This window comes from Trachymyrmex cornetzi, unplaced genomic scaffold, assembly GCF_001594075.2.
Source record: "Trachymyrmex cornetzi isolate Tcor2-1 unplaced genomic scaffold, Tcor1.1 scaffold195, whole genome shotgun sequence".
Taxonomy (NCBI): Eukaryota; Metazoa; Arthropoda; class Insecta; order Hymenoptera; family Formicidae; genus Trachymyrmex; species Trachymyrmex cornetzi.
The window spans coordinates 197,475-212,281 of NW_017296580.1; the positions used below are offsets into that span (position 1 = coordinate 197,475).

The 14,807-nt window shown below is 38.7% G+C and overlaps 1 protein-coding gene across 1 annotated transcript in view; it reads left to right on the forward strand.

Annotated features, from left to right (window-relative positions):
• Positions 1 to 13,237, forward strand: part of LOC108759579 (homeobox protein BarH2) — a 33,605-nt gene extending 20,368 nt beyond the window's left edge. Inside the window, exon 3 of the mRNA XM_018505077.1 lies at positions 11,263 to 13,237. Within this exon, the coding sequence (XP_018360579.1) occupies positions 11,263 to 12,127 (865 nt within the window). The 3' untranslated portion in view covers positions 12,128 to 13,237. The remainder of the gene's footprint in view (positions 1 to 11,262) is intronic.
• Positions 13,238 to 14,807: the final 1,570 nt, after the last annotated feature.

The following is a 14,807-nucleotide window of genomic DNA, read 5'->3' on the forward strand; positions in this document are numbered from 1 at the left end:
CGGCCGCGGCAAAAAGCCGGGAAAATTAGTGACGCTCCTGACTGACGGGCGGCTTCTTAAGTGCCCGCTTAAAGTTTTGTTGCTCGGTGCACGCCCCGATGAGGTGTGACTCGGCGCTTCTTCGCGGAGGCGCCGGCCACACCTCGGGCGCCACGGCGACGCGGACTTCTGCTCCCTTTTTCTCCCGTCCCGAGGAGGTTCCTTGAATGCTCGCCGAAAACCAGATTCCCGGTGCTAGGTTTCGCAAAAGTCGCGCAACCACGCTCTAATATCTAAAACCGCAATTTCAATCAATCCCGTGTGCGAGAATACGCTGACGACGCTGCTTCAGCTCGAGAGATTTTAAATGGATCTCAACGGACCTTGCTTGTGGACTCGAAAGAAGCATCGATCTTTCTATACGGCGGAGGGCTTTGAGTTAGCTGTGTGTTAAACAAATGTAAAATAAAGAAAGTTGTCCTTTGCAAAGTTTGAATAAATAGGTACATGATAGACATAAGAATACTCAAAAGAAAAAAAAGACACTGTTAGATACAAAAGCAAGTAATCTAATTCTAGTTCTTTGAATTAAAATAATAATAATATTAATTCTAATTCGAAATTGCAATGCAAAATAATAAAATTGATAGAAAGATCAAATATCGAGCAATTGATTAGATTTAGGATCTATTACTCGTTGTTTGATCTCTCTACTAATTTTATATTTTTATCAATTTTATGAAAAAAATAACATTGTTATTTTTAACTTCTATATATCAAAATGTAAATTAATTCATTTCTGTGATTAGTTTTAAGGTAAACAATGTCCATCAATGTGTGCACTTAGTAAATAATAAACTGAATAAAAAATACATTTCTTGAGTTAAATTGTTTAGCTTCATTGTTTTAATTAAATTAACAACACATTAACTAGAAACAGTGACAATCCAGAGAAATAATTAAAAATAACTTAAATTGGGCGTAATTTGACGTAATGAATTTAACAGTGAAAGAGAAAAAGAAAAGGTCAGAGATTTTTAATTTACAGCTTTATGGAAACTTACTTAAAATTTGTTATTTATTTATTTGAGAATTTATTTCTGATAAATTTGTCATCATATATCATTAGTACGTAAAATAGCGTCAAAGATGATAATTTCTTGGAGAATGTCAGCTTGTTTTGAATCAGAAATTAACTTTGCACGGATCTTTGAGCATCCTTGTTGAATTTTGGAAAAATAAATTACGACGGAAGATAAATAAATGCAGTCTATCAACGACGAATAATGCGCAGTCGTCGTAATTAACAATTATAGTAATCTCCTCAGAAATACATGGATTTATCTAACAACCGTTCTTCTCTCTCTCTCTCTCTCTCTCTCCCTGTGTTTTTTTTCCTATTACACACATTCCTTACAAACGTCTTATTTAATCGCCATCAATTGTACGTTAATTATGCTCAACGATGTATTATCCGAACAACTGCTCGACTCACGCGCGCGATGTCTTCCTTTTTCCTCATAAATATTAGATAGGTCTTCAAGAAGCGAGATTAATCAAACCGAGTAAGAATCGATCTCCTTGAAGAAAATTTAGTCGAGGACTACGCACGATGAATAATTCGAAAACATCACGTTACTTCCACTTCCCTTAACAGACGTCTCATTCATCGAGTGATCAACCAACACGCACGCACGCAAATTACGTTCAAGAATGAGTCATCTGAACGATTGCACGACATACGCACGGGCGCATGCACACACATACATACACGTGTATGCACGTTAGTCACGATTGACCGCAATGCTTTTCCGCACGAAACTTTCCGTGAAATCGACGCTGAGAAACTAAACGCGCGGAGATTGCGGTTCGCCTGTAAAGCGCTTTTCCAGCGATAAGCGATACGCTCCTCGCTTTTCCGCGGCACGCTGCGTATACACGTCGAGCACACAGCTTGGTCGTTTAGTTGTTTAGAAGTCATTAGGACTTGTTACGTTATTCGCGGCAAATCGTCTCTACTTATCGACTAATTACGTGCCTGACCATAAGCGAGCCATGCAAGTAGCGTGCAGTAAGTATGTGCTAACGTTGACGAAGCATGCGCCTCTTTCGATCTTTAATATCGATGCACCGAGCTGACCGAGCTCAGCTCGGAAAGTGCATTTTAATGAAACGTCATGGAACTCGCGCGTTTATCCCATTCCATCATTTACGTCGGGTTTTATACGTTCGGAGAGACTGTGTTTTGTGTATCTACGGAAGATTAGCGACGAGTATCACTGTCAACTTGCGTGATTAGCGACTTTAATCCGTTACTTTAATAAGCGTTGGTTTCTTCTGGCCATATAATAACTACGTTCTAACAAATATTACTTTTCAATGTGAATTAGCAAAACATATTTAACTGTCGTCATCAAAAAAACTCTCTTTTTTTTGGAAAAATTATAATTTTGAGAATAAAAGGAAAAAGGATAATTCCTACAATTGTTTTTAATTCGGCGTATTTTAATTATATAAAGTGATCTTAATCTAAGAGTCTTATGCTCGTATTCATAGTCGAGCCTTATATTTAAGGCTTCCTTAAAATCTTCAGATACTCCACGAATTATTTTATTGGCTACTGAGCATTTAAAGATAAATTTGAGGAAGCCTTAAATATAAGATCTGACTATAAATACGGACATTAGACAATGTGCATGTCTAACAGTCATCATAAAGACAAACACTAAAAACTTTCTGAAAACGATTCTAAATAATATCGGAAATCCAATCCATGTGAGGCTAGTCAGTATTCGCATACGGAAGAAAAAATCTAAGTAATATTTTCTTAAATAGTACTAAGTAAACATTTTTTATTACAAAATAAATATTTATTAAACGTAAACATATATTATATTTATATTTATTAAACGTAAACATATATTATTTAAGTATTTCTTCCTTTTTATTCCTTTCTTTTTTTAATAAATATTTATTTCAAATAAAGAAATGCTTACTTATAGTAGCATTTAAAAAAATATTACTCAGCTTTAGGAAATTTTTTTTTAGTATTATTGATTCTTATTTTGAAACGATCTTAAGTAATGTCTTAAGATGCTAATACGATTTTGTAATTGATTTATGATATCTTAAGATGTTCCTAAAATAAGAATCGGTTATGAATACCGGCCTAAAAAATATCTAAGGCTGAAACGTTATAAAGATGTTTTTTTAGACATGCATGTTAATTAGGATGTTAATTTTAAACTCTTAAATATCTTTTCGGCATGGCGTATCGGCTTTCCTTTTTCATCGCTTATAACTCTTTATTAATAAATATTATACATTTATTTGGCATCATTATATTCCTTAATATCTATTGTTTACGAATTTATTATCAGTCGAGTTCGGTATGCTATACACTAGTATATTGTTCCCACAGTGTGGCGTTTAAGGGTTAAAGATAAAGTGTCAAATTTCAAACATGATCTCATCTCTATGTTAAAGGCATTAAGTTTAAGATATGATTTTATATATTAACGATAAAATGTTAAATTTAAGAGATATCTAAAGAACCTTTTCAGTCCAGCGCGGGTTTCAAAGAAAAAGCAAATTTTAGTTAGTTGTATTTTGCATTACATCACCTTGTTGCACTCATGACCTCCATATATGTTGTTCTATCTTTTGCATATCCTGCGCGAAAGAGGATCCTGCCCTCGGGACGTGACTCGTAATTCTAAAGTATCATGCGGTAGCTCGAATTTTGTTTCTTTTTTTATAAAACGACAACCGCACACCTACATCGCTCGCATTTTTCGCGCTATCGCGTAACTCGATGTACGCTCTTACAATTAACAGATGTCACGTCATGGACAAAGATGTAAACCGCAGGAAAGCACAGAGGGGAAAAAAAAGGAATAATTCCGAAAGTTTAATACGTTTATACATGTAGATAGTAACGCCGTTGCTTTCCAGCTGTAATGAGATATTCGTCGCTCGATATTTTTTCGCGGTATAATAAGCAAACGTGATTCCATTATAGCCAAACAGACTAGTAAGAGAAAACTCATTTGAGCTTAAAATTACGCTCTATCGTGTGCGATGTAACTGTAGCTTAACCGTGATTTATTTGCCGGGCACGAGTTTCGAGCACGAGCGTAACCGCGTTAATGCTCCCCTCGAACGTGTGAAAGAAATTAGGTTGGCGACGTGGCTATTATCCCGCAGAGAGACTCGCGCGCGTTCTCTGAGAATCGTCAAGAGACCAGCGCAACTTCAACGAGACGCAAACTATATACGCAAACTGAAGAAACGAAGTAACTACTTCGCGTGGACTTGATCGCGACGGCCAAGAGGGATGCGAAGGCTGAATCCTTCACACGGTTTTGCGCTCGTTACATGCAATCATGTACTACGTACCATGAACGCGCGCGCGTATTTTGCTACGCGCCTGGCTGGAGAAACGGATAATCCGTATTCGCCAAGAATGCAAATGCATGGGGTTATCTATAACGGCGCCGAAAATGCATTTCGCGGAAAGAGAAATGACGAACGATCGTGCCGGAGTACATTCCCGTGATAGCGCGCGCTCGCGAATTAAAACTCGAAATAAAGAAGAATTTATTTTCGTGTTTTATGCCCGGGTGACATTCACACTCGAAATTAATAGTGACATACGAGCGATAAATCTGACGCGACGAACGTGCATTTCTCTTTGATTCATACACGAACAATCGAGGCACTGCGAGTAATGTTATCTTCTTCGTAGCCAGATGCTTTGACTCTGATTCTTCACGTAACTTTCTTACATTCTATTGAATTTTATTTGTTTGGACAATTTTTAGTTTTACCCAAGTTTTTCCAGAAAAATTTGAATGAATTGAAAAAATTTTAATATTTAAAAAGAAATTTAATTTTAAATATATCTTTTATGTTCTATCGAATTTTATTGGAAATTTTTGAAAGATATTGAAAATTTTTAGTTTTATCATAAGTTTTTTATTAAGAAAAATTTGGATGAGACTAAAAATTTTGTTTGTAAGAAAACACATGTTCGAAGAAAACGTCAAGAACCAGACTACATTTTTCTACATGGAAAAGTTGGAAAATTTTTTAGTATTTTACTTGGAAGAGATAATTAATAGACACAATCTTACGCAATCTTGCAAGATGACGTCTTCCTGATGCTCGAAGCGCATCGGAATATGACTTCGACGATATTACTTCGCGGCGATGGCATTATGACATTGCGTCGTCACGATGTGACGACATCACCGGCGCATTACATACGTCGCGATCGTGAGAATTCGCTTCTCTCGAAGGGGGACTCTTCTCTTGTGCCGCCACCGCGGCGCACCGGAAGAACAACGCGAGCTTCCCACGCCTCCGGTAAACCGCTTCATAACGGGTCGCCTTGATTTCGCGGATACTTGTGTCGAATGCGCTCGTTTCGATCGCGATTTACGTCACGGCAGCTACGCGATTTCGTGCGCGATTCCGTGCCCCTCTGGGTCGCCGCGGAATTTCACGAAATAGCTAGAAAAACGGGGCTAATCGGATGGCGCGCGATAACAGTCGGGCATACCTGGTAACGACGTATTTGCATGCGCATTTGTCGGCCCTCCTCTTAGTTTGGATATAATCACCTGATTAACTCTTTTTGCCCTGTAGAACGCTTAATCGGTGGGTTTAATTAACATTACTTTGAGTTCTTGTTCAAAATGAGGTCGCGTGTTATTTTCTTGTAGTTCTGTTGAAAATAGTAATTTGCGACGTTCCTTAATTATCATATACTTTATATAATATGATCTATTTATTTAAAATTTGATATTATAAAAGAAAAAATGCAAAATTATTCTAAAGACTAATAAATCTCTAAATTAATATTAAATGAATCTCTAAAATTTACGAGATTCTAAATTTTTAAGAAGCAGGTATGAATTTTATTTGCAAACATCGTAATTAAGTATTAATCAGTCATAAAAAAATTCCTAATTTTCGTATATATTAATAAAAAGATATTTAAGTATGCTTTTTTTTAATGGCTTGATTCATAAGATATCTCTCTCTTTCTTTCTATGACGGCGCATATACTTTTTTGTAAAAAGATTAATGTTTATAATAGAATTAAATTTTAAAATATAAATAAATAAAAAAATCTGAGAGAAATTTACACTGGATTATAATGGATGCTAGAATTAAAAGAGATAAATTCTATACACAATTATTGCATGTACATATATTAACTTAATGCAAGAATATGAAAAAAAATTTTTTTAATGAAAACAGTAATAAACAGAAGGTTACAACTTAATTTTTGTAACCGTTCGGGGACCGTTTTATATTTTCTTATGTATTTTTTTATAAGATCGAAAATTATTTAAATTAATAAAAAAAAAAAAAAAAGAATACATAAGAAAATATAGAAATAAAATGATCTCTGAACGGTCACGAAAAAATAAAAGTTGTATGCTCGTTTACAGAATTTATCATATATATATACATATAAGTACGTATCTCAAAATTCATTATTAAAAAGCATTATAAAAAGCCACATTAGTAACCATATGATGACCATGTGCTCATACAATAACCACTCTGTCTCTGAATATCAATGCGATTTCGGACAAGCTTTACGTTGTGAAACATGTGTCTCGTAATCATTGAGGCGAATAATTTGAAAATATATTACTCTTTCTCTCTTTATCATATCTCTCTTTCTTTTTCTCTCTTTCTCTCGGTCTCGCTGTCACCATTATTACCACAAAGCGCCCTAGCGGCTTCAGGACATTAGTGTCGCACAGGCATGTAACCGCAAAAGTAGCGAATAGACCCAGCCACCATTATAAATGCATTAACTCTCCCCTTAATTTTCGTCCTCTCCTTCTATGTGCCATTTTTTCACTTTTGGCTGTTACAACTGAACGTTCGTGAGTCTTCGTCTTCAGTGAATCACGTTTATCGCTTTTCAACTCGCTAATCGTCCAGCTTACCTCGTTGCATGCTTGAAAAATGTCAGTAAATTAATTGAATTTCGGATTTAACTTTTAGAACATTCGCCACTGAAGGCAAAGATAAAGAATAAACATGACAATAGGTATTATAGCTATTATCTTCATTATTTTGGCGAATTATTTTCATTATTATAGCGAACATTCGCCACTGAAGGCAAAGATGAAGAATAGACATGAGAATAAGTCATTATCTTCATTATTTTATCTTATCACTAATTTCTTATAAATATTAAAACACAATCGGGTAAGAAAAAGGAGAAATGCGGAAGGAATAATAATTTGTCAAGCACGGCGACAGTAATTTTCGAGTCGATTGACGTTCGTAATATTTGGACGCGTTTCAAGTCTTCCGAAGGGCATCGTGTAAGTCACCCCAAAATTTCTAAGCAACACGTCACTTTGATACTCGACAATGACGACGGAGAACGCGCCGCTCGGAACGATGCGATCGATTTTCAGAAGTTTGTCGCCGTAAGAAAGGACGGGAATTTTTTCCAACGCTGCCACGATCTAGAGAACTGCACGATCATTAGGATAGAAGCGTGATGGAAGCGATCGTTACACTTTCTTCGCCAATCTCCAACCCTTCTCTCATCCTCTTTTCTCATTTCAGTCGAGCGAGATCAAGCAGCCCCTCCAGCACCTCAGGAGCGATAAATCAATGACTCTTCTCGTCTCTTTCTTTCTTCCCCGTCCCTACCTCTTCGAATCCCCCGTTACTTCCGGCCGCCCTAGCTCCTAGCGGACGACTATAAAAAGCCAACGGGCAATTAAGGGTGTTTTAGAGTGGCTGCACTCGAAAATCGCCGGCCAACCCCAGTCGAAAGTGGGGGAATTAAAAAACATTACTCATCATATAATCGCACGAGCGGTTCTCGGCGCTGTCTGTCACCGTCGCTCTTTTCTCCCTTTCCCTCTCTTTCTCTCTTTCTCTTTGATTCTCGCGCTCGGACACGCTCGTCCTTCTTGCGCCTCCGACGTGCCGGCAGAAAAATGAGAAATGATCGTGGCTCGATTCAGAGGTGCCTGTTTAAAATTCATGAACGATTTTACTGCAACCTCCCCTATCGCAACCCGTCACAAAAGGGCGAGCAGAGCCATATCGAGAGAGGGGGAGGGGAAAAATAAAGAGAGAGACAGTGAGATTGTGGCCCACATTTGCGACTATACATCAGCACAAAATCGCGAGAGAACGAGTGAGAGAGAGAGAGAGAGAGAGAGAGAGAGAGAGAGAGAGAGAGAGGGAGAGAAGAAGAGAGGAGAGAGGAGAGGGCTCGCACCCCACGAAATATATTAATTGTCGAATTTTCCGTGCGAGCTGCATATCCGTTAGAGTCGCTTTGTCCCTTGCCAGGCGCGGATCTCTTGATTATTAATTACTGCGACCACCAAGTACACCCCACTCTACCCTCCTCTCCTCGTGACTATTACCCTGTAACATTTCCAGTTGTGTTTCGAAGGTACGATCTTTTTTTTATTGCGGCCGCAATTTTAACAAAAAAAAAAAAAAAACTAACAAATGTACACGTTGTGTCGGTGCCCGTTAATTATCGCTTGAATTTCATGCAAATCGTTGAATTTTTATCGAGTTGAGAGACAAAGTTGGTTTGATTTATCATTGTGAATAAAAACGATTCCCAAAGATCTCAAAGAGAGGTGCAATTCACCGACTTCTAATATTTAATTAGATGTTGATACCAATAAAACTATTGATAATTACTAATAGCTTCTATTTAATTATCTCAGTTAAATTTTGCATCCCTGATTGAAATTGTGTAATCTGTTTGTATATAATAATGATAATTAATTTTACAACGACGTCTATAGATGTGTACTGACTGATGATGTCCTAAATTGAAGAATTTAAATGTAACCGCATAGCGAAAACTATTTAATAATATTCAAGAAATCTAGTATCGATTGACGTTCTCGTGTAATAACACAGCTGTATATCGTATTTACGACTGAATTAGTTATGAGCTACAAGAAACAAGGATAGCATATACGTACACATATATATATGTATATATATATATAAATTTTTTTTCGAAGGGCGACAGTAGCGGGGGTGGCAAAAACTACTTGCACTTATCGAGCAAGAACGTCGGATGTAATTCACGCCTCGCCGCCACGGAAGGGTTGTAATTTTCTTGATATTATTCATGAACGTTATGGCAGGTTGGCTCATGTAATATAATAGCCCTTCACAGTCGTTTTCTCTTTACGTACATTTTTCTCTGTCTTATTCGCCTCATTTCGTATTAAGCCGCTCGACGCGGCACTTTAATATATTTCTCATATAAAGGGCGAGTTCCCCTAATCGCGTGAGCACGCGCTCTTACATATCGTGTTTATCAAACGAAAAAAGTTCATAACGCTTTCGATTATTATACGAAGGTTATAAGTACGATAATTCGTAAAATGTTGATACTTTTTAGATATTAAATTTTTTCTTTTCATTTTTGCCGTTTCATCAATAAATCTTAAGCACGGCAAAGACTAAAATATTTCACAATTTTTATTATGAAAACGTCATAAAAATTATTTTTATTGTCAAATTTTTCTACGATAATATAATATAATACGTCTCTTTTTAAAAATATGCAGAGAGAGAGAGAGAGAGAGAGAGAGAGAGAGAGAGAGAATTCTTCATGTTTAATTTGAAACGAATTAGTAAAATGTAACATAGCTTTCATGATTATGATGATATTTTCGGTAAATGCAAATATCGTTATTTCAGTTTCACAATTCCTCATATTTCATTTGTTCTCAGAAATTGACTTGAAATTAACGGAAGATTCTCTATCCGTCATAATAACTCAAATAATTATTTCGCTCTGTATGTGCTCGCATGACGTATGTTATTTTCTTTTCATTCCATTTTCTGACACACACATTACATTTAGTTTTTATCCAAACCGCACATGCATGTACTCCATGCACGCCATTCGAAGATTCCGTTGGGCGTAATCTGCTTTACTGTACGACCGATCGCGCGGATGTAATTCACGTTTCGATTCTGTGAAAAGTATCGTGATTTTCGCGGTATGATTTGCAGTGTTATCGAGTAATAATGTTCGGTTAATATGGCCTTCGGCAGAGAATTTCACCTCCTGTCTCCCTTCATGTTCCACAGCGTTCGTTTCGTCCCCGTTACACGATATCAACCCCCCAGACCACGGCCTGTTGATATATCTCTGTCTCGCGCGCGTCTAAGAGCGCTTTTACGTTCGCAGGTGCGGTTCAGGTATATGTATATCTGTATATATATACACATATATATATATATGCACGTATGTGTGTGTATATATATGTGTGCGTGCCATGATACGCGATGATTAGGCACTGAAACTCCACGGGCTATTTGTTAGTATAATAAGCTCCCGGTAGTGTGGCCAACGTAACCACTTGGCGGCACGCCACCCCGTTTTAGCGTAATTGTCCCAGATCGAGATTTACATACGTGAGGAGGGTGAAGAGGGGCACTGCGAGGGAGGGAAGAGGGCCGGTCCCAGGGAGAAATTGCAGAAAGCTCGTGATTGCTTCGGGTGGCGGTGCGGTGGCCTCGAAAGCCACCAGTCGATCCTTATGCCGACGAAATTTCGCGCTACAAACGAAGGAACGAACAGCTGAAATACTTGGAACGGATCTTATCGTTCGCTATTAGAATCTGGAAAACTACCGTGGAACTACGCTATGCTCGCATGTGCTTCCGGCGATCAAATCCCACATCGCGATATCGTAGCTCGCATGGGCCCGCCGTTTGACATTGGTAGGCCTAACTTAGATCTATTTTGCCGATATTACGTTATAAGAATAACGATCGCTCTGATGTAAATGTCTTGAATAGCCGAGCCGTTTTTCATCGCTGGTCATTACCGACGTATAGCCTTCATCAAAATACTGAACACGTCAGTGGATTTTATGATTCTTTTTTGGTGCCGATATACGTCATTCTTACGTACGCGAGTATGTATAGATTAGGTTATAAATATCAACGTCGTAAATTTATTCTATAGATATTTTACTCGCATGTTATCTTGTCATTACGATTTTCATATTATAATACATGACTGATACATTTCTGTAATACAATATAAATTTTGTCGAATTTTCTATTTAATACTGAATTTATGCTTCTCACATCAATGTATTAATAATTTTTTTTTTTTTTTTTAAAGAAATCCCTAATTCTCTCTCTCTCTCTTTGAACGAAGACTTTAATGTAAATAAATCGCGAAGACCTTCGTACGGAATCGTGCTCACATGCTTGCTTCCTTTGTACTTTCAGAACGAAATGGAAACGACAAACGATCGTGGGTTTCGAGATCATGGCCGAAAATAATTTCGCTGTCGCCGCCTTCCAGCATCTGTACAGCGGCAGTACCGTCCCCGCACATCCTGCCGCAGGACGATACTGGCAGTATCCCAGCGCGCACGCGTTACCCGCGAACGGATTCTTCTATCAGCCATCATCGGCGGCGGCGACTCTGCAAAAACCGCTTCCCTATCGTCTGTATCCGCCCATGATTCTAGCGGGGCCAAGTAATCCTCTTGGTTCTTTGACTGCGAGCTCCAGTCTGTCGACTCTCAGCAACTATTACAGGGACAGCCCAGAGATGGCCGACGGCCGGGATTCCTCGAGGAAAAGGGACAGGAGCAAGAGCCCAGAATCGAGAGACAGATCGCCAACTAGAAAACCGGCAAGACTGTATCCGCTGCAAATGATGCAGGCGGGCCCTAGCAATCCTCTTGGCACGCTGACCACCTCCAATCTCTCCAATATGAATAACTATTACAGAGGTAGTCCGGAGTTGATGGAAGGAAGAGAGAATATGGACAGGTCGAGGAAGCAAGAAAGGAGCAGCAAGAGTCCGGACTCCAGGGACAGATCACCCCTGAGGAAGGACGTTAGATCTTATCCCTCGACGATGATCCAGGCAGGTCCTAGCAATCCTCTCGGACCCCTCGCGCCTACCTCGAATCTGAACAACTATTACAGAGACAGTCCGGAGATAATGGATGGACGGGAAGGTATGAACCGAACGCGACAACGTGACAGAAGTCAGAGTCAGGACAGATCACCTGTGCAGAGAGAGGATAGTCCTCGAAGTGTAAGAGCCGACAGTGATGAAGAAAGCATACACGATATCTAGGACATGGAGATTCTCGGTACCGACGGTGGCACGTCGGGAGTATTGCACGAGGAAGACAAGTATGTCCTCTAGGATAATTAGGAAACGTGTGGAATGGATTGATTTCCTCACGACACGTCATTTCGGAATAAATGTATTAATGACGAATGAAGAGTTAACATCAGAAAATAGGAAAACTATCGAGGGATGAATAATCCTTTCGAAAATGTATTCGTGCGAATCGGACAGCTATTGAAACATATGGGCAAGCTTGAGACTACTGATTGATGCGATAATTCATTACGAGACACTGATACGGATAATTAAAATCAAATTCACTTAACTAGCATTAATCAGTCAATTTCGAACGAGATAACGAAGTCGCTCAAATTTCAGCAGCTACTGCATTAACAGTTCATAAATAAACAAATCGATATCCATATGGAGAATTTGTTGGGAGATTGATCGATATAAAAAAAATTTGTATAATCCTGGAAGAAACGCGCTGTATATATACATATATATCCTTGAGAACTTGTATGGATCTACGCAGCTATCACGAATCCAAACGAAGAAGCGAACGCAGCTGATGTAACGAGACTGTTTAAGAAGCTATATATCCAAGTGTATGCAAGCATCGAGGAGAGACTACTACGCAGAGATTATTTCGTCGCAGTTATTTGAAAATCTCGAGAGAGCAGAGTGAGAAGAGATTCAGGATTCGCGAGGTCTGAAGCGAAGTCAGCGAAATGAGATGCGAACGGAACGGCACGGCGGCCGATTTCGTGAGGTAGAACAGGAAGTGACATAGCACGGGACGTCCGGGATTTTGTAGATAATGAGAGCGAACAGGAAATATCGTGCGGTTAACCGAACTTCGTGATTTGAGCGTTCAGTGAATGGCGGGTTACGGTGAAACAATATATTCAACGTTGATACGATCGGGCGTGTAGAGAGCGGACGAAAGTAAAAATCCCGTGCTTCACCGATACACATTATCCCTCGGACAAATGGAGACTCATTATTACTCATTCATTGTCCATTCATTATTTTATTTTCCACTCCTTCGCATGCAACGTGTGATTGGTCCCTCGCTTGAAAGGTACTCGTTTTCCAATATTTTTACAATTTACAGAGCAAAATTATTTACAGTTCCAGTTTTATTTTGATCACAGTTATCGATAATTACACTGTGATAATTATTTAATTTGAATTTAAATATTGATTAATTTTATTGTAAATTTTATTGCTCTCTTAAATATTTATAAATTAAATTATACTTCCACCGTGAAATAACTATAATAATACGTGCACATTTTTTAAACATCCATCGATGATTTCCTTGCAGAGTATTGTAAAAGTTTATACAAGCGAATAATATTACATTATCAACAAATAACTATTTCGCTGTGCCAAAAATTTATATTCAATTCTTTTAATCTTACAATTTTACATAAAATTTTATAAATTCTCGCCTCTGATGCCGAGAATGAAAGAACTCGCTCATCTGCAAAGAAATCAATCAATATTCATGATCACAGCGATTTTTGGCTTTCAAAATTTATCACATGCATTCAATTCACCGCGGCATGAACCGACGCGATTCGTTCGTATACATAGCAACCGATATGAGGCTGCAACATGCCGATTAGAGAACCCGGCTAGATTGGACGGTTTCGTATGTCGAGGACGGTTACAGTCGAGCCAGGAAACGGGCCAATCGCGGGCGAACGTGAATGTACAATTAATATGACATTAGAGGGGACCTAGCCGCGGGGGAAGAAATCTAAAATGACACGAAATTACGTGGTGGTCACCACGAACGATAAAAAAGGACCGTGCGAGAGAGGGCGGTATCAGGGCATCGAACGTGAAGAAGGGGGCTCCGACTATTCAAATAACTGCGTTCTCGTGTCGGCGAAGCGAAACCGGCATTTTACCTGCCGTTCTTCCTCGAGAAGACGAACGAATTCGTCGACTTAATTAATATTGACGAGATCTGAGTGACGGTGATGGTCTCGAAAATTGCACGACATTGGCGACCGGTAATTTGCGAACGACAACGGGGGCGGACTCGCATATTTTCTTCTTTCCTAGAAAAAAAAGATCGATAGTTCTCTTGATCGTGGTAACAAGTGCCGTCGTTGTAACTAAAGTTAAATGCGAATTACGAGTGGTAGAGAATCCTCGTCATACCATCGGTATGAGTCCTTGTTGTCGTTGAACGATACAGTGATACGCGTTTCGCACGATAAACGACGATGACGATGCGACATCTGCCTCAAACGATGATTACATGTTTCCTCATGAAACAATTGCGCGAAACGTGTTCCATTCTCTTAAGACCAAAATTATATCAAATCTTACGCTGATTATTGCTGAGATTTTCTAGAAACTATGACGAGACTGGACACGAACTGACACGAACGAATTATACATTAATAAGTGGTAAAGTCGGTATTCGAGAAGAAAACTACCTAATTAGATGACAATTCTCACGTCGGTACGATCGAAAGATTAAATCGGACAGTGGTTTTCTCTAAGAGATCACAAAACGCTATAAATATTTCTTACGACCGGAAAACTTTAATTTTTTTTACGATCGAACGTTTTCGTCTGCAGAATTTTCATAGCAGCGAGTCGGTTCCTTCGACACGAGCGATTTTCTAACTTCGGTCTCGCAAAGATGAGCTGCGCCATC